At 38.5% G+C, this 20,841-nt stretch overlaps 1 protein-coding gene across 1 annotated transcript in view; it reads left to right on the plus strand.

Moving 5' to 3' along the window:
- Window positions 1-20,841, plus strand: part of CCDC14 (coiled-coil domain containing 14) — a 59,219-nt gene that overhangs the window by 28,164 nt on the left and 10,214 nt on the right. Inside the window, exons 9-12 of the mRNA XM_081088537.1 lie at window positions 365-506; window positions 11,102-11,184; window positions 16,544-16,762; window positions 16,838-16,970. Of these exons, the coding sequence (XP_080944663.1) occupies window positions 365-506; window positions 11,102-11,184; window positions 16,544-16,762; window positions 16,838-16,970 (577 nt within the window). The remainder of the gene's footprint in view (window positions 1-364; window positions 507-11,101; window positions 11,185-16,543; window positions 16,763-16,837; window positions 16,971-20,841) is intronic.

The raw sequence follows: 20,841 nt of genomic DNA on the forward strand, positions 1-20,841 counted from the left end.
AAGACTTTGTTGTAAATACGAATACTGTATTAATTATAGGAAACCTGTTAGCAATTACTGGATTCTAGTAGTCCTTTGGCAGTGTGAACTAAGAGACAAGTGTAAACTATCTTCCTATTAGATACTTCAACTGAGGAATATCACTACTATAACAATGCTGTGATTTAAGATTAATCTTTAGTGTCTGAATTTAATTTCTTCAGAATTTTTATGAATAGGCAAGCAGCAGGAAAGAGGAAAATAGGGTCTGTGTATTCAATTTAGAAATAATCTGAAAATTTTACTTGTTTAGTAATACACATGAATAATCTTATTCAAAACCAACTTATAATATGTTTTTACTTATTTCTTCTGCCTTTTGTAGAGGATTCAGAAATTCAGAGACTGCTTACAGAATTGGAGGCATGTATATCCCTACTTCCAGCAACAAGTGGAAACAAAAATACTCAAGTTGAAATAGCACTGGCCATGCAACCACTAAGAAGTGAAAATGCTCAGTTACGCAGGTGAGAATTGCTCTGAATATTTTTGTCTCTATTGCAGAGATGTTCCATAGTCAGAACAAAGGTGCCAAATGAAATACATGGGCCCCCATCAGAACAGAAGATTGATTGTCTTACTGTGTTTCTGCTTTCCCGCCCCCCCCCCCCCCCCTGCTTTTTAAACATTGCTTAGCATTCTTTAACATTTCCATTACTTCTGCCTATTGGTACATATTTACCCCCAACTCTTGCACCTCTGTTAGCACTTGGTTGATGGTGTATAGAGAGCAAAATGAAATATTTCAGGGTATTTTTTAGGCTAGTCTAAGCTATGCAGCAGTAGCAAAGTCCAAAATCGCAGTGGCATAACAGCAGAAGGTTATTTCTCCATCACAGCAAGACCAGCATGGGTCATCAGAGGCTCTCTTTCATCTTATGGCTCAGGATTTAGTTTCCCTTCATTATAAGGCCATTGTCTCAGTGTTTTCCAGGAAAAAGAGAATATGGATATGGCACACTGACTCTTGCACGGCTCCGCTCAGAAGTGACAATCTCACTTATTATATTTTGTAGGCTGAAAAGAGGCATATGGCCCTGCCTTATCTAAACATCTGGGGCATAAATTTTCCCCATATTTCTTATTCAGGAAAGGAGAGCCTGATATGGGTGAGCACCAGTAGCGCCATCACACTCAGACATAGAAAAAAAAACTCATTCCAATTGCTTTTTAAGATGGAAACTCATTTCCATCTTATATATTGGAATTATAGTTTTAATTTATTTAGAAAAGATGTAAACCAGGGATCTAATTTAGAAATCACTTAACATATTATCAATAATATCTTAAATTTGAGTGTTTCGGTGATGACCACCAAGGTCACCACCTCAGTGTCTGTTTATCAGTATAGTTTGCAGAGGACTGGAGCACATCTTTTGCAGCACTGTGGTGTGAGTGTGCCTTCAGAGGGCGTTGCAGTTGCATGTGCTATAGATGCTGCATCAATAGGTAGGACCTGGAAGGACCTGCACAGAAACTGGAAAGCCATAGAGTAGGATTCTTAGTTGTAAAGTAGCTTAAGTCCCTGGATCTGGAGCCTGCAAAGACACGACACTCAGTGAGATTTACTTGTTTAAGATTATTTCTCTAATAATCATTAGTCTCTAGATCAGGGGTCCTCAAACTTTTTCAACAGGGGGCCAGTTCACTGTCCCTCAGACCGTTGGAGGGCTGGACTATAGTTTAAAAAAAAAACAACTGTGAACAAATTCCTATGCACACTGCACATATCTTATTTTGAAGTAAAATAACAAAACGGGAACAAATACAATATTTATATTTGCATGTGGCCCGCGGGCTGTAGTTTGAGGACCCTTGCTCTAGATACTATGATATATGATAGGGTTGTGGGGTTTAAATTCTTATAATATTGTCTTCTAAATGATCTCTATAATAATAGCATTAGTTTTTCAAAATCAAAACCAAGTGTAAATAATAATGTTAAAAGCCAGTATTACATCTAACATTTATTTTTAAATCCTCACCCGAGGGTATATATTTTTATTGATTTTAGAAAGAGAGAGAGAGAGAGAGAGAGAGAGAGAGAGAGAGAGAGAGAGAAACATTGATGTGAGAGAGAAACATTGATGGTTGCCTCCAGTACATGCCCCCACCAGGGATCCAGCCGCAAGTTGGATATGTGCCCTGACTGGGACAATGCTCCAACCAAGCCACACAACCAAGCCAGGGCTTAACATCTCTTTAAATTCTTACAGCAGCTCTATAAGGTAGGTACTATGTTATTCTCATTTACAGATGAAACCAAGGCACAGAGGTTATGTAACTTGCCCAAGGTCACATACCTAAGAAGTAACAGAAACAAGACTCAAACCTGGGCAGTTTGATTTTTTAGAGCATAATCATCTTAATTTCTGTACCTCTACATTGCCTCTGCTAGGAAATAGAGATTAACTTATTTATACTTCAATATTTAGGTGTATTTTGTGAAACAAAATAATATGCTATAAGCCATCTATACTAATAAAAGTCTATGTGGTCATCATGCCCTCATGCTGTGATGCCCTCACACCATAACAATTCATCACCAGGAAGCTGCGTGCGCAGTGGGCACGCGCATGCAGGTGGGAGGGGACTTGACGCTGTGTGTGCAGCGCGGAGGTGGGTCCTGGTGGCTCTCTGGGGAGCCGCGGAGGCAGATCCCGGTGGCTCCATGCAGCGTGGAGGCAGTACCCCCAACTCCAGCCTACTTCTTTGGGGTAATCCATCGAGGAGCCCTGGATGGGTGGGCAGGGCCTACCTCTTTGGGGAGGTTGATTGCAAGGCTCCTGCACTGTGAGAGGGCACAGGCCAGGCTGGGGAACCCCCTTCGAGTGCACAAATTTCGTGCACCAGGCCTCTAGTTTAAAATAAACAAGCATGTTTTTAAAGATACCACTATCAAATAATTGGTTAAGTAAATGAGCAGAACTTATTCTCCGATACTATTTTAACTTAGTGATCATGGGAAATATCAATAGTTATTAGCTATTTCTATTCCTTAGAAGATTTTAGAGCTGTTTTAGGAGCTTATTTATAAACCCCTTAAGAAAATGATACCACATTATTGTTCATTTGCTTTTAATTCTTTTTAAATGTATTATTTTGATATTTTGAACTAATTCTTCAGACTTGGCACCAGAGTTTTTGGCTCTGTGTCCTTAGAGGACAAAGATTATATAGTATATTGCCATTGTTTACTTGACTTTCTAAAAAATGAAGTTATTGAAGAAATGAAGAATTTGTCAGATATATGCTCTTTTTTTAGCAGATAGAGGTTTCCAGCACAAGTGTAGGAATTTTTGTGCCTCTTTGGAAATCTTAATTTAGAAAGAATCATCCATAATCTCCATTTACAATGAAAGTTGGAATGCATTGGCTCATTCAAAAATGTTTTTCAGCACTTTCTAACAAAGTTTCCTTTTTGTTTGTGCATTTAGCAATTACATGTTTCTTTTTAGCCAGAAAGTGATCTTTCAGTGTTTTCTTGGAGTTTATTGCCATCTTGTGGCTTTTATAAAAATAGCTAGATGCATTGTTTCTATGGCAACTGGGCAACTGGGTCATTGGTAGCTGGACAGTTTTTATGTGGATTCCTGACACAGCTCAACATTTAGCCCTCCTGGTCCTTACCCACTAAGTGTCTGCAGTGCCCCATTCATGTGACCTCCAAAAGCCTTGGCACATTTCTAAATTTCCTGTATATGGGTTGGAGGGGTACTACTTCATTTAGGAACCAGCAGCTAGAGAGGGCCTTAATATTTATAGTGTAAGTTAGAATTCGTAACCACTTCCTGATTTTAGATTCAAATACAAGACCATTATGTACCCACGCAGAACAAGAAGTGAAATGCAGTAGCATTCAAGCTTTTGATTTTATCATTTGACAGATGGTAACATAATTCTTCCAGGTGGAAGCTACTAAAGAAATACTAGATTATTTGTTTTTTATTTCACTTTATTTTTGAGTTCAAAGATGTAATGGGAAAGAGCCAGTGAGTTAAGATTTAGACATGCTGAATGTGTCATTTAGACCATCTGGACATATGTATGGTACAAGTAGAACATAGGAATATGATTCAGGCCAGAAATGTAGACTTGGGAGTTTTTCACTGAACTCGTGTTTATTGAGCTTTTACTATATATTTCGCATTGCTTTTGACACCAGACTCATGGTGATTAAAAGCAAGTGATTTATTATCAGTGTAGAAGTAATAAGTTCACCAGGAAGGTTTAAAGCATGAACACAGCCAAGAGTGAATTGCTGGAGAATAACAGCTTTTTAACACAGCAAGAGGAACCTGCAAAAGAAACCTGAGAAGGAACTAATAGCAAAGTAGCAGAAAAACTAGGAGAAAATGATGTTACAAAAGCTATGGGAAGAAAAAATTTATAGGAGAGATCACTGCATAAAAAGGGACAAAGGTGGATCAAGAATAAACATCACAAGATGAATTGCCCAAAGAAAACTTGAAACAGTATTCCACAATCTCCAGGAAATTAATAGAACCTTTTTTAGAGGCAGAAAAAGAGAGATTGAGAGAAAAGGAATTCTTAAAGAAGACCAGACAGTAAAAGGAGAAGAAAAGTGAATTTGATGAGATCAAGAAAATAAAAGAGAGAAGCAAAAACATATTACAAAAATGAATGCCCCATTAGAAACAACAGCAAATTAAGCAAACATAAAATCAGGGATGTTATTGTCTATAATAATAAAAGGGTAATATGCTAATTAGACCAGACATCATTCCAGACATCCTTCCTGATCAAGCTGGGGGCGGAGGGAAGCCAGCCCGGGTTCTGGGTGTCTGCCAGCGGCCAGAAAAGGGAAGCCCAGGTCCGGGGTGCCAGAGGGAAGCCGGTGCCGGCAGCCAGGGGAAGGAAGGCCTACTCTGTCACGAATGTTCGTGCATCAGGCCTCTAGTATTCCTTAAGAACCTATGCAATATAAAGGCTGAGTTTGTTGTTTGGGTTTTGTTTTTCTTCTCCCCCAGATAATCTTTCTGCTTCAGTTCCTACTAAATTAATAGTGTCACCTCACAGTCTTAGCTTGCTTCTCTTCCCAAACTCTTTTTAAAAATAATTTATTAATTTATTTTTATTGTGGTAAAATATATGATATAATATTTATCTTTTTAACCATTTTAACCATTTGTAATTTCAGTTGTATTAAATATACTCATAATGCTGTCTTTCCATAACACTATTTCATCACCAGTATAAACTCTGTACCTAATAAGCAGTAATTCCCCTTCTCCCCCAGTAACTTCTTTCTGTTTCGATAAATTTTAGAAGACTGAATTTTTCTCTTTTGTTGCTGTTTTTCCATTGCTGAGAATTGTGCCTAACACCCACTCTAATAAATACTTGTTAAATGACTGAACACATGGTAGATAGGCTTGAAGAAACAATACAAAACAAAATAAAAAGAAATAATCCAAAAATTATTATAAATAAGAGGATACATTTGGAAGATAAGCAAAATAATACAAAATTAGCATAATTAGTGTTCCTGAAAAAGAGAACAGAACAAATGTATTAGACAATATTAAAATATACATAAATAAAGGGAAATTTACTAATCTAAAGATGTGTCAGCTGATCAATAGGACATACAGGATCTCAGAAAAACTATCAAAATGATCAACACCAAGACATGTTGATAAAGTTACTTCACCTTAGGAACAAAAAATTAACTTTTATAGACACTCAGTTTTCACAGCAGTGTTCATTGCCTGAAGATCATAGAACATCATTTACCAAGGGAGAGAAAGTATGCCCCAAGAATTTTATATGTGGTCAGCTGCCCTTTTAGTGTAAAGGCAATAGTCATATTCTCAAGTATGCAAATATTGAGGAAATGCAACACTGTTGGACTAGAAAAAAATTGTTCAGTGGCAAAGTCCATTTGATCAAAATACAAATTCACATAAAGGAGTGGATTAGAAATGAACACTGCATCTAAGACAACTGTGGGAATTATGGTTACAGAATATAATGTGTTAGTAATCTTGACAATGTAAATTTTACTTCTTTTATTTTGAGTTATTTAGGAATGTGAGTTTTTTCTTTTTAAGTAGAGAAATATTTGCCTAAAGTTCATTAGTGAGTTCTGGTTTTACTCATTACTTTTCCTTCCATTAAAATCACATAATCCTAAATTCAGTATATGTCATATTTAAATAGTGTTTGTAATAATAGCCTATTATTTAAAAATTCTGTATAGCTATTTTTTCTTTCTATACTAGAAAAATGTCTAAATAATATCCAGCAAATAGTGATTGATATTCTATTCAGCATTGTGCTAGAGAATCTAGCCAGTGCAATAAGACAAGAAAAGAAATAGGAGCTAGCCCAGCCGTGGGCAAACTACGGCCCGCGGGCCGGATCCTGCCCGTTCAGCTGTTCTATCCGGCCCGCAGAGCTGAAAGAGCGGAGGGTTCTCTTGCTCTCCCCTCCGCTCCTTCACCAGTAGCAGTGTTAACATGTATTAGTTCACACAAACACTCCATCCATGCTTTTGTTCTGGCCCTCCGGTCCAGTTTAAGAACCCATTGTGGCCCTCGAGTCAAAAAGTTTGCCCACCCCTGAGCTAGCCACATTGCAAAAAAGGAAGTAAAACTGCCTTATTTACAGATGACATGATAGTGTTTGTAGAAAATCCTACAGAATCTACAAAAAAGCTACTAGAATAAAAATAAAAAAATGAACTTAGCAAAGTTGTAGGGTATGAGATCAGTATACAAAAGCCAGTTATATTTGTATGAATTAGCAGTGAACAATTTGAAAAGCGAGTTTAAATCATTACAATTTATAGTAGCGTAAAAAATATGATCAATTAGGAATAAATTGGATAAAAGATGTGCACCATGAGACACCACTGCATACCCAGTAGAATAGCTAAAATTTAAAATAACTGGCAGCCATCATTTTGGTCCTCGTGACTTTTAGTTCCCCTGGGAGCTGCCATTTGAAACAGCAATGGTCAACCCCTTCCTTTAAGTTAGCCAATCGTGAAAGACTGAGCCTAAGCTCCAATCAAGAGTGAGGGACAGGTCACGTGTCTGGAGTAAAAAGCTGAGTGGGCTGCCTGCTCAGGGTATGTGTACTCACAGACCATGTGTGTGCAAAAAAAAAAAAAAAAAAAAAAAAAGACCATACCAAGTGTTAGTGGGGATGTGGAGGAACTGAAACTTTCATAATTTACTGGTGGGAATGAAAAATGGTATAATGACTTTGGAAAAGTTTTTCAGCATTTCTTAGAAATTAAAGATACCATATGATCCAGTCATTTCCTCCTAGGTTTTTACTCAGAAGTGAAAGCATATGGATTTGTTTTGAATGTTCATAGAAAACAATACAAATGTAGATATCATACAATAGAATACCACTCAGCAATAAAAAGAAAGGAACTATTGGTACATGCAGCAGCACGGATGAATCTCGATATAATTGTGCTGAGTGGAAATAGCTGGGCTAAAAGTACATATTGTATGATTCCATACAATCGTATATTGTGTATATGTATAATATAAGATTCTAGAAAATGCAAACTGATCTATAAATCAGTGATTATCTGGGTAGGGGGTGTTATGAGATGGGGCATGAGGACATTTTAGGTGATAAATACCTTAATTGTGGTGATGGCTTCACCATATCATATGTCAAAACTAATCAAATTATATACCTTAAATATGTGTAGTCTTATTTATCTCATTAAAGCTATATTTAAAAAGAATGAATGAACTGCCCTGGCCAGTGTGGCTCAGTTGATTGGAGTGTCCTCCTGTGCACTGAAAGGTTGCAGGTTCGATTCCAGGTCAGGGCACATACCTAGATTGCAGGTTTGATTCCTAATTGTGACACATACAGAAGGCAACCAATTGATGTTCTCTCTCACATCGATGTTTCTCTCTCCCTTCCCTCTCTCTAAAGTCAATAAGCATATTCTCAGGTGAGGATTAAAAAAAGAATGGACTAAAAAAGAAACATTTGCCTAAATGTCTACAGTTCTTTTGCTTTGTTAAAGTGTACTTAAATATAATATACTAGAGGCCAGGTGCATGAAATTCATGCATGGGAGGGGGATGTCCCTCAGCCTGGCCTTTACCTTCTCCAATCTGGGACCCCTTGGGGGATGTCTGACTGCCAGTTTAGTCGGACATCCCTCTCGCAATCCGGGACCGCTGGCTCCTAACCACTTGCCTGCCTGATTGCCCCTAACTTCTGCTTGCCAGCCTGATCACCCCCTAACCGCTCCCCTGCCAGCCTGATCGTCCCCAACTGCCCTCCCCTACGGTGACCCACTGTGCACGTGGCCATCTTGTGACAGCCATCTTGTGATGTTCGTGTGTGATGCGTGAGGGTGTGATGACCACCTAGGCTATTAGTATAGATAATATTTTTTTAAAGCATGCATAATTACACTTTTCTAAAAGAGTCTCTTTGTTATGTACTTTTAAAAATCATATATAATTTTTAAAAATACAACAATCATATTTTAAAAGCCTGACCTTGAAAGCTGAGAATCAGAGGGAAGGAGAATAGCTAATGGTACAGTTAGGTTGGAGGGAATGTTTTTTTAATTATGAGAGCCATTTATTATGCTCCTCAGCTCAGGCACATGAGCCAATAAAGAGGGAGAAGCAGCAGATGGAAAAGATAAAAGGAATGGAGTAAGAGCAGAGTCCTTAGGACATAGGAGGAGGTGGGATTCAGGGAATTGATGAGGCCCCCTTTCTCTAAGACTAGAAACAAAGTTAGGATTAGTATATATATGGGTAAACTTGTACACCCTGGGACAGAGGGATAACAGAGTTTGTCCCCAAACCTTGTTATTTTTAGTGAAAATAAGAAAGTATCCTGTTGAAAGGAAGGTAGGAATGTGAGGTTTATAATGAGTGATAAGTTGAGATTGGCTATGTTGGCAAAAGAATCTGACCAGGGACATACAAAAAGATTGTCAAGCAAAGCTTCTATCACCTACTTGGTGTGTAAGAGGACCTTGACACCTACTGTTTGTTGGAAAATACCAAAAGAAGTGTTCCATTTGGAGTTATGGATGACCAGTCTGCTGCCTTTTCTAGATCTGCTCTCTGTTGTCAAGGGGAAACTTCAGAAAAGCAGTATTCTGTTTTTTAAAAATTGAGTTATATTATGATGTTGTTCTATAGCTTGCTATTTTTCACTTCATGATGTATCTATCCACGTCAGTACATATGAATGTCTTTTTAAAAAAAATATGTGTCTGAGAGTATTAGTATGAATATACAATAATTTATGTACCATTTTTAGTTTCCAACCTCTCAGTATTAAATATTGCTGTTGTGAACATCCTTATATGTATTTACAGGATTGTAGAAGTTTTGCACATGTACAGCTATTTCTGAGACTAGATAGTTTACTTAGAATTGTTTTGCTAAAAGTTATGAAACAGTTTACATTTTGTTGCCATCCAAAATGACTATTATACCAATAGACTCCCACCAATTGAGATAATTCATTTTCTTATACCACATTTTCCTCACCAACAATTAATGTTATTTCCTTTTGTTTTGGCCAATCTTGTGACCATAAAATATCTCGTGGTGGTTGTTTTTTTAATATGTTTTTATTTATGTTAGAGAGAAGAAGGGAGAGAGAAAGAAACATTGATCGGTTGCCTCCTGCATGCACCCGACCTGGGATCGCACCCGCAATCTGGGTTTGTGCCCTGACCAGGAATTGAACAGGCCACCTTTTGGTGCATTGGACGACACTCAAACCAACTGAGCCACACCAGCCAGGGCAATATCTCCTGTTTTAAACCTGCATTTCTTTATATTAGTGAGGCTGAGCATTTTTCACATGCTTATAGACCATTTCTGTAGAAATAGACTTATGTGAATTACTCATTCTTATCCTTGATCACTTTTTACTGTCTTTCTTACTGATTGGCAGGAGCTTGTTAAATGTATGGACCTCTTGTTTGTGATATATGTGGAAGGTATTTTTCACTTCATAATGTATCTTGGAGATCTTTCCATGCCTGGGTTGCAGGCTTGATCCCCAGTAGGGGGTGTGCAGGAGGCAGCCAAGCAATAATTATCTCTCATCATTGATGTTTCTCTCTCTCTCTCCATCTCCTTTCCTCTCTGAAATCAATAAAAATAATTTTTTAAGTTTCCAATTTTGACATAGTTAAATCTTTTATTCTTTCCATTTATGGTTGCTAGATTTTGGGTCTTACTTAGGAATGCCTTCCCCACTTTAAGATTTTATAGCTTTCTTCCTAAAACTTATATAGTTGGTTTTGTTTATTGTATATTTTATGTTTCTCTCTTTAATCTATCTGGAATTAGCACAAGTAAATAATGTGATTCAGTAACAAAAATAAATAATGCAGAATATTTTCAGGTAAGTAATTCTGGAAATATACTAGAGATAACCTTTAATGTTAACTTCTTATAAGTAAAACACTTGTAGTTCCCTCTGTATCTTCATATTTGTGAAGCAGCTATTCATAGTGTGAAGTTCATTTGTAGGGCAAAGTTGCTGCTTATTAGCATTCTTTTTATTTAAACAGGCCATTAACTTCTCCATCCAACAAAGAAATTATTAAAAGTATAGATTACTTTCCCAATTTTTTCAGTGTGTGACAAACTAAGCAGATAGATATCTGATAGCAGTCAGTCCTGGAGGTATTCTAGTACATTGTTATGACAGATATGTTAAAAACTAGATCATTGCTATAGTAGTGAAAATACAGAGAAGATAGAAGAAGAAGAGATAGGGGGGGAAAAGAGGGAAAACAAGGAAATCACTGAAAAGATGAAAGCATTTAATAAGTGAACAGGTAAAAATCAGAAGTTAACCTTTTAATCTCAGGCCTACAAATACTGGTAATAGTGTGGTTTTGTTTATTTGTGTGTATGTTTTCTTTTGTTTTGGGGATAATATGGACTTCTGCTCTCCTCTTGGATATCACTGTTTGTGTTATCATTTTTAATAGGCTGTCAAATGTACACTGTTAAATGAGCTTTGGATTCTTGTAAACATATTCATATTTCTTCATTATTTCCTTTAGGCAATTGAGAATTTTGAACCAGCAACTTAGAGAACAAGGAAAAACTAAAAAGGCATATGGTTCTCAGGAATGCAACCTTGAATGTAGGTAAAAGAACTTTAAGAACTGCCCTTGCCAGTGTTGCTTAGTGGTTAGAGAGTTGGCCTATATACCAAAGAGTTGCAGGTTCCCAGTCAAGGGCATGTACCTGGGTTGCAGGTTCATGCCTGGACTGGTGCGGGGTGCATGCTGATAGGCAACCAGTGAATGGGTCTTTCTTACATCTTTGTTTCTCTCTCTATGTCCCTCCCTCCCTTCCACTCTTTCTGAAAAAGCAATGGAAAAAATATCCTCTGGTGAAGATTAAAAACAACAACAGAAAGAATTTTAAGAAATCATGGTAAATTCCTTGTGGCTCTGGAAATATTGATAAAAATTGAGCTTTCTTAATTACTCTGTCATAAGTGGACTTAGTATTTTTTAATCCTCACCCAAGTATATGTTTGTGTGTGTGTGTGTGTGTGTGTGTGTGTGTGTGTGTTAAATACTAGAGGCCCAGTGCACAAAATCTGTGCATGGGGAAGGGGTCCCTTAGCCCAGCCTGCACCGTCTCCAATCCAGGACCTGTCGGAGGATTTCTGACTGCAATCTGGGACTGCTGGCTCCTAACCGCTCACCTGCCTACCTGCCTGATCGCCCCTAAACCCTCTGCCTGCCTGCTTGCCCCTAACTGCCTCGGCCTCGGCCTTTGCCACCGTGGCTTTGTCCAGAAGGAAGGCAGGATGACTGGAAGATGTCTGATTGACCGGTCTAATTAGCATATTAGCCTTTAATTAGTATAGATGTTTTTATTGATTTCAGAGAGAAGAAGGGAGAGGGAGAGAGATAGAAACATCAGTGATGAGAGAGAATCATTGACCTCCTGATTCATAGGTTAATGTTCAATCACTGAGCCACACCGGCCAGGCAAGGATATGTTTTTATTGATTTTATTTTTTTTTGTTAATCAGCTGCCTCCTGCATACCTCCCACTGGGGATGGGCCTGCAATCACGGTAAATGCCCTTGACTGGAATCAAACCTGGGACCCTTCAGTCTGCAAGCCAATACTCTATCCACTGAGCCAAACCGGTTAGGGCTTCTTGTTTCTTAAGGTAGACCTGTAATACTGTGAACTTCCCTCTCAGGACTACTTTCTCTGTGTTCCATTGATTTTGAATTGTGTGTTTATTCATTTGTTTCTGGGAAATTTTTGATTTCTACTTTCATTTCATTGGTATTCCATTCACTGTTTATCGATTCGTTTAATAGCAAGCTATTTAGTCTCTATGTGTTTGAATGTTTTTGAGTTATTTTATCATAGTTGATTTCCAGTTTCATGCTATTGTGATCTGAGAAGATTCTTCATATGATTTCAATCTTCTTTAATTTTTTAAGACTTATTTTGTGTCCTAACATATGGTCTGTCTTTGAGAATGACCTATATACATTTAAGAAGAGTGTGTATTCTGCTGCTTTATATAATATCAATATATTATCAATTATATCCTGATCTCATGTGTCATTTTTTTTTATTGATTTGAGAGAGAGAAACAGTGATGTGAGAGAGAAACATTGATTGGCTGCTTCCCGTAGTGCCCCAAATGGAACTTGAAACCTAGATATGTACCCTGACTAGGAACTGAACCTGCAACCTTCTGGTGTATGGGACGATGTTCTAACTAACTGAACCACCCAGCCTGGGCAGAATTTCTTCTTAATCAAAAATTTAAAAAATAGGAATAGTACTCTTTGTTAACATTTAAAATAGTACGTATACAGAAATATGAAAGGTCCATGATATTGCTTCCCAGTAATATATTCCTTTTCTTTTAAAAAGGCTATATTTCCACCCTGACCAGTTTGGCTCAGTGGCTAGAGCATCGGCCTGTGGACTGAAGAGTCCCAGGTTCGATTCCGGTCAAGGGCATGTACCTTGGTTATGGGCACAGCCCCAGTGGGGGGTGTGCAGGAGGCAGCTGATCGATGTTTCTCTCTCATGAATGTTTCTAACTCTCTATCCCTCTCCCTTCCTCTCTGTAAAAAATCAATAAAATATATTTTTTAAAAAGGCTATATTTCCAATTTCACATATCCTCTGTTCATATATAATTAATTTATTTCACAAATAGTTACTGAGCATCTAAGATGTGATAGGCAATACCAAAACTACTTTTAGAAATGAGATTTGTACAATACACACTCTTCTATAGCTTGCATTATTTACTTAACATGTGGTAGCATTTTTTGCTAGGAAAATACATAAATATAGTTCTGTTTATGAACTACTTGGATTTTCGTTTATGTGGTTATATCAAAATGTATTGAAAGTTGTCTGCTGATGTCTAGGTACTTCCTCCATTTTCCCAATGCAAACAGTGCTACAATAAAAATCTTGTACATATATCTTTGTGCACACGTGTGAGCATTTTTACAGATTATAGCAGTAGAATTGATATACAGTTGCAATTTTGACAGATACTGCCATATTGTTCTTATGGATCACTAAGCTGGAAATAAAAGAAAAGAAAAACCTAATAGTAGGGGAAAAGACGAGAACTTCTTTTTCCTATTTGGGGAATTTTTTTTTAAGCATGACAAAAACTCAGATGCTATAAAGGAAAAGATTGATAAAATATATCTCAGAAAAAATTTTCTTCATTTTCTGCACAGCAAAATTATACATTCAAAATGCATCAACAAAATGAGGAACTTTTTTTGTTATATGACAAAGGCTTGATTTTCTTAATATTTGGAATAAAAAAAATACTAGCACCGAACAGAGCACACGCCTTATGAAAGTGTTCAACTTCACCAGTGTAATTTTGGTAAAGATCATTTGAATCCTACTCTGAATAAATGATGGGTTTAGGAAGGATGGGAGGAGGAAAGTGAGTATATATAGTAAGTGGTTTCCATTCTAAGTAACTTAACTCTTTTTATTCTCTATGCATTTACTTACTGTTTCCTTGAGAGCATTTCATGCTATTTATAATTACCTGCTTGTTACCAGGTCCATGAGAGCATGGACCTTGTCTCTTGTTCACCGCTGTATGCCCAGATTCTACTACAGTGCCTCAAACAAAGTAAGCCTTCACTTAATGCTGCATTTTTTTTTAAGTGAGTAGTGTCATATATTTTTATAGCCAGTAAAGGGAATGTGATAGCCTGGCCAGTTTGGCTCAGTGGTTGAGCGTGGACGTATCAACTAGGAAGTCATGGTTGGATTCCCAGTCAGAGCACATGCCCGGGCTGTGGGCTCAATCCCCAGTAGGGGCTGTGCAGGAGGCAGCTGGTCAATGATTCTCCCTTATCATTGATGTTTCTATCTTTCTTCCTCTCCCTTTCTCTCTGAAATCAATAAAAAATACTTTAAAAGGAATGTGATAGCTCTATGATAATATATAAAATCTTATGGAGGGTGGGGAGCCAAGTTAGAAACTATTGCTGCATTGTAATGTGATTCATTATGTTAAATATAGGGTGTCCCAAAAATAATATATACACACTTTGATTATAAAGTCAGTGTTTATTAACATACAGTTTATTTTCAAAATTTAAAAGAATGTACGGAAATGAATAATTTTTTTAATCAATGCCTGTTTTCTAACTGATGACCATTCCGGTCCATGCACTACTAATAATGTGAAGCAATGGAATTGCAAACATCAAGATTATTTCTTTCAGTATTGTGCACCCTCAATTCATCAGCTGTTGCTGGTTTTGTACCATAAACTTTATCTTTTATGTATCCCCATTAAAAAGTCTAGTGGATAAATTTTCTGTGTTCAAAACTTAGTTTGGCTTCACCCATTATTTCAAATCAGCTAAACCTGAAAAGGAGTGGAAATTAAGTGAGTTATCAGCTGTTAAAGTGTGTGTACATTTTTTGGGATACCGGGATCCCCCAAAAAGGCGATGTTTGTACATCAATGCGTTTCAAACTTCCAGTAGCATTTTAGGATGTATTTCCTAAGCTTTGAATAAAAGCTTATTCTGGCTGAGAAGAAACATCAATTGATTTATAAGCTGTTAAAGTGCATATACATGTTTTGGGAACACCCTATATTTATTTTATGCAAAAGCATTTTCTAGAAAGATACCTAAGTTAATAGTGATTGCCTCTTCAGGGGAGTAAGGGTAGGGCGGGAGGAAGACTCTTCATTGAGAATTATGATTATCATTGGTAATATGTGGTGTGTGAATTTTTTAAAAATTTGTGTGTGATTCTTTCATTAAGAAAGCTTTTAAAAAGGCCCACCCTAGCTGAAATCAGTTTGGTTCAGTGGATAGAGTGTCGGCCTGCGGACTGAAAGGTCCCAGGTTCGATTCTGGTTAAGGGCATGTACCTGGGTTGCGGGCACATCCCCAGTGGGAGATGTGCAGGAGGCAGCTGATCGGTGTTTCTCTCTCATTGATGTTTCTAACTATCTCTCTCCCTTCCTCTCTGTAAAAAATCAATAAAATATATTTTTAAAAAATAATAAAATAAAAATAAAAAGGCCCACCCGGAGTGGCTCAGTTGGTTGAGCATTGTCTCATGCACTGAAAGGTTGCTGGTTCAATTCCTGGTCAGGGCACATACCTGGGTTGCAGGTTTGATCCCCAGTTGGGGAGCATATGGAAGGCAGCCGGTGGATGTTTCTCTCTCAATTGATGTTTCTCTCTCTCTCTCCCTTCCTCTCTCTAAACATGTGCTTGAGTGAGTGTTAAAAAAAAAAAATGTTTTAATGCCCAAAATATCTATTTGAAAGGAAAGGCATGACTTCTACCAAACAATTAAAAAAAAACAAGAAAATTTAGTATTAACACAGAACTGCCCAAGCATGTAATTTTTAAGTAAAATCAGTATATTCTAATCCTTTTCTTTTTTAAATGCAACTCTTTTCCAGGTTTATACTTTTTATATTTAAAGTATATATATTTTATTGATTTCAGAGAGGAAGGGAGAGGGAGAGAGAAAGAGAAATGTCAATGATGCACTGACTGGTTTGGCTCAGTGGATAGAGCATTGGCCTGTGGACTGAAGGGTCCCAGGTTCGATTCTGGTCGGGGGCATGTACCTTGGTTGCAGGCACATCCCCAGTAGGGGGTGTGCAGGAGACAGCTGATCCATGTTTCTCTCTCATCGATGTTTCTAACTCTCTATCCCTCTTCCTTCCTCTCTGTAAAAAAATCAATAAAATAAATTTTTTAAAAAGAAAGAAATGTCAATGATGAGAGAGAATCATTGATCAGCTCCCTCCTGCACGCCCCCCTCTATGGATAGAGCCTGCAACTTTGGCATGTGCCCTGATCGGGAATCAAACTGTGACCACTTGGTTCAGAGGTCAATGCTCAATGACTGAATCAAGCCACACCCACCAGGCCAAGTTTGTGCTTTTTAAATTGGGGAAACAATTTTTTGATCTGTTTTGTCTTACAGTGTTTTCCCTTCAATCATTGAATAAGTTACTTCAAAATCAATTACAGGAATCACTAAAGAGCCAGGAATTACTACAGAGTAAAAATGAAGAGCTTTTAAAAGTGATTGAAAATCAGAAAGATGAAAACAAAAGATTTGCTGGTATATTTAAAGAAAAAGATGAAACTATACTTGAAAATAAACAGCAATTTGACATTGAGACAACCAGAATAAAAATTGGTATGTATTTGAGCTGTAGTTATGGTCACATTTTAAAAAAGGAATAAGGAAACTCAAACTTATTTGTTGTTTTAGAATTGGAGGAAGCCTTAGTCGATGTGAAAAACTGCCAGTTTAAGTTAGAAGCTGCTGAAAAGGAAAATCAGATATTGGGAATAACATTACGTCAGCGTGATGCCGAGGTGACTCGCCTGAGAGACTTAACCAGGTAATATTGGAATTTGAATAACTTACTCCTTTTCATAGATAGATCTGTAAACTTTAAAATAATTTTAGACCTGTTCTCTTTCCATTCTTTTGTTAATGTTTTTGCTAACTTCTAATGGTTTTTGTTTTCTGTTTCAAATAAATTACTTTAGAATTTCAAACCTGGCAAATGTTTTTTTTAAATCACTTGATTCCAGGAAAAGGGCTCTGATGAGGAGCTAAAGACTTATTTAGCAAAATGGTTAAGAGTGCTCTGACTCTAAGGCTAGAGAGACCTGAGTGTAATCCTAGCTGTACCATGTTTTAGCTATATGACTTTGAGCAAGTTATTTATCTCTCTATACCTCAGCTGTAAAGTGGGGACATGAATAGGGTTGATGGAAGGACAAAGAAATAACTCAGGAGAAGCAGTTAGCACAGTAGCCTTCCTGCCATATGATGATGGGTAAGTCATTAGCCTCTTTGAGCCCCATTCATCAGTAAAATGAAAGTTGGCATCTACCCTTAAGATTCCTATGTACCTGAACAAGTCTTTACTCAATAAAATCACCTCAATTTTTATATAATATACTAGAGGCCTGGTGCACGAAATTCGTGCACGGGTACAGTCCCTAGGCCTGGCCTGCAATCAGGGCCATTTTCCCCAGGAGCCTGCAGTCAGCTCCGCCCCCCGCTGCCACCCACCCCCGGTTCCCCATTTGCCGTCAGGTGATTGGTGCCTGACGGCTGGGGGAAGGGACCGAGAGGTTGGCTGTTCCTGCTCGCTTGCCAGCCCTGCCCCTGCAGGTGGCCATCAGGCGATCGGAGCCTGCTGGCCGGGGAAAAGTACCAAGAGGTGGTCAGTGCACCTCATAGTGACTGCTCCAGCAGTTGTTCTGGTCATTCTGCTATTAGGGTCAATTTGCATATTACCCTTTTATTATATAGGATAGAGGCCTGGTGCACAGGTGGGGACCCCTGATCAGGGGGGCAGTCACCACTGGGATGGGGCTGGCCTAGGAAAGGGGCCACCAGTGGTTTGCAGGCCGGCCACGCCCTGCAAGAGCTCCAGTGCGTGTCTGGCCTATCTCACTCAGTCCTGATCGGCCAGACCCCAGCAGCAAGCTAACCTACCAGTTGGAGTGTCTGCCCCCTGGTGGTCAGTGTACATCATAGTGACTGGTCAATCAGTTGACTGTCTGTCCCCTGGTGGTCAGTGCACATCATAGCGAGCAGTTGAGAGACCTTAGCATATCATAACATATTATGCTTTGATTGGTTGAATGGCCAACTGGACGATCAGACACTTAGCATATTAGGCTTTTATTATATAGGATTAGCTTTCGTCAGTGTTTCTAAAATGTTGGCCTATACCAGTGGTCAGCAAACCGCGGCTCACAAGCCACATGCAGCTCTTTGGCCCCTGGAGTGTGGCTCTTCCACAAAATACCACGTGCGGGCACACACGTACAGTGCGATTGAAACTACTTGGCCCATGTGCAGAATTCGGTTTTCGGCCTGGGCGAGTCTATTTTGAAGAAGTGGTGTTAGAAGAAGTGGGGGGTGTCGGTCAGTCGGGCGACGGGATACGCAGCGCGGGGGAGGTACATTGTTTTGAGGTACATTCGCTGAGGTCGACCCCTTCCAACTCTCCCATCCACACTTGTCTATCTGAAACAAGTATACAAGACAAGTGTGGATCGGAGAGTTGGAAGGGGTCGACCTAAGCGAATGTACCTCAATCAGATTGAGGACGTTTTTAGCAAAGGCCAGCTTAGGAGTACCCTAATTAAGTTAATAACAATGTACCTACCAATATAGTTTAAGTTTAAAAAATTTGGCTCTCAAAAGAAATTTTAATCGTTGTACTGTTGATATTTGGCTCTGTTGACTAATGAGTTTGCCGACACTGGCCTATACCACTCTTTTTCAAAATAATCGAGAGATTTTTCTCTTCTTATGAAAGTCTTTATAAGGTTTCTAAAGAAATAACATCTCTTCGGAGGATACTTTTTGGGTGAAAACTCTGTTGTAATGAAGTTTTTATGGTAAAAAGAAGCCAGTCACAAAAGGCATCATATCCTATGATTCCATTTATATGAAAGGTGTAGAATAGACAAACTAATAGAAATAGTAGGCTAATGGTTTCCCAGGGCTGAGGAAAGAGGGGAAAAATAGAGAGTGACTGCTGGTGGGTATAGAATTCCTTTTTAAGGTGATAAAAATGTTCTGAAATTCAAAAGAGGTGATGATTGTACAACTCTATAAAATACTAAAAACCACTAAGTTGTATACTTTTAGAAGACAGAACAGCAAGCAAGCATGGTCAAGGTCGATGAGTTGGTTGCTTAGGTGTCACTGGGAGCATCTCTGCCACCCTAAGGTGCTTGATCCTCAGCCCCAAGCAGAAGATCTGGTTCCCTGAGAGTTTTCTTTTCTTCTCACAATTTCCTTAAAATTTTTATTTACTGATTGATTTTAGAGAGAGAGGAAAGGGGGAGAAATAGAGAGAGAGAGAAACATGGATTTCTTGTTTCACTTATTTATGCATTTGTTGGTTGATTCTTGTATGTGTCCTCACTGGGGATCGAACCCACAACCTTGACATATTGGGACGATGCTCCAACCAACTGAGCTACCCAGCCAGGGCCTCACAATTTTTTCTTTACACCACAAAATCCAGCTCCTTTATGCACATGAAATCAGAAGCTATTATCTTTTATTTATAAAGTACTTTGATTTCTTTTTAAGTTCTCTCTCTCCCATATTGTTTTATTTGTCCTCAACTCTGGAAGGAAGATTTTAATATCTGCATTTTCATAGATGGGGGAACTGGAACCGTGCAAGTTAAGTATCAATAGAAATTTAATGACAGAGCTGGGACTAGAACTCACATTTCTTGATACCTAGCCATGTTTTCTTTTTATATATACAGAGTGGCCAGATTATTATGACCACCTGATGTTTGTAGGAAAATTAGCTATAATTTTGCGCTGAAGTTGCTAGACGGCCAGACCATTATAAATAGGAGAGCAGGTTGTTTACCACAACAGTAGAAGTGATTTTTTTCTGAACATATAGGTAAACAATGCAATTTGACAGTCTTTGAACATGGGATATATTTGAACGTGAGTTGCCAGATTATTATGACCACCCCATCAGTACTTCGTTGGGCCACCTTTTTTGCCTTCAATACTGAGGTGATTCTTCTTGGCATTGACTCCACGAGATGTTGAAAGGTGATGTGAGGAATCTGACACCATGCCTGATGAATAGCACTATCCATTTCTGTGAGATTTGATGGTTGTGGAACCAGCTGCCTGATTGCTCTTTTAACTTCATCCCACAAATGCTCAATTGGATTGAGATCTGGTAATTGTGGGGGCCACCTAAGCAAAGTAAAGTCTCCCTCATGTTCTTGAAACCACTCCTGCACAATACGAGCACCGTGGCATGGCTCATTGTCTTGTTGGAAGAAGCCATCTCCATTGGGATACGCCATCAACATGATAGGATGAACTTGATCAGCAACGATACTCAGGTATGTTGTGCTATTCAGACGTTGTTCCACACGGATTAAAGGGCCCAAATCATGCCAGGAAAACATGCCCCAAACCATAACACTGCCCCCACCAGCTTGAAGGGTTGTACTCATGCATGTGGGGTGCATGCTTTCATGCTGTTTCCGCCATCTTCATGATGCAACTGGAAACGTGATTCATCGAACCACATGACTTTTTTCCAATGCTCGACTGTCCAATTCTTGTGTTCCTGTGCGAATTGGAGACATTTTATCTTGGTAACTGCAGACAGCAAAGGTGTTCGAACAGGCCTTCAGCTTCCATATCCTATATGATGCGGTGTACAGCTAATTTGCCTACGAACGTCAGGTG

This window comes from Myotis nattereri (assembly GCF_964212035.1).
Source record: "Myotis nattereri genome assembly, chromosome: 3".
Classification (NCBI taxonomy): domain Eukaryota; kingdom Metazoa; phylum Chordata; class Mammalia; order Chiroptera; family Vespertilionidae; genus Myotis; species Myotis nattereri.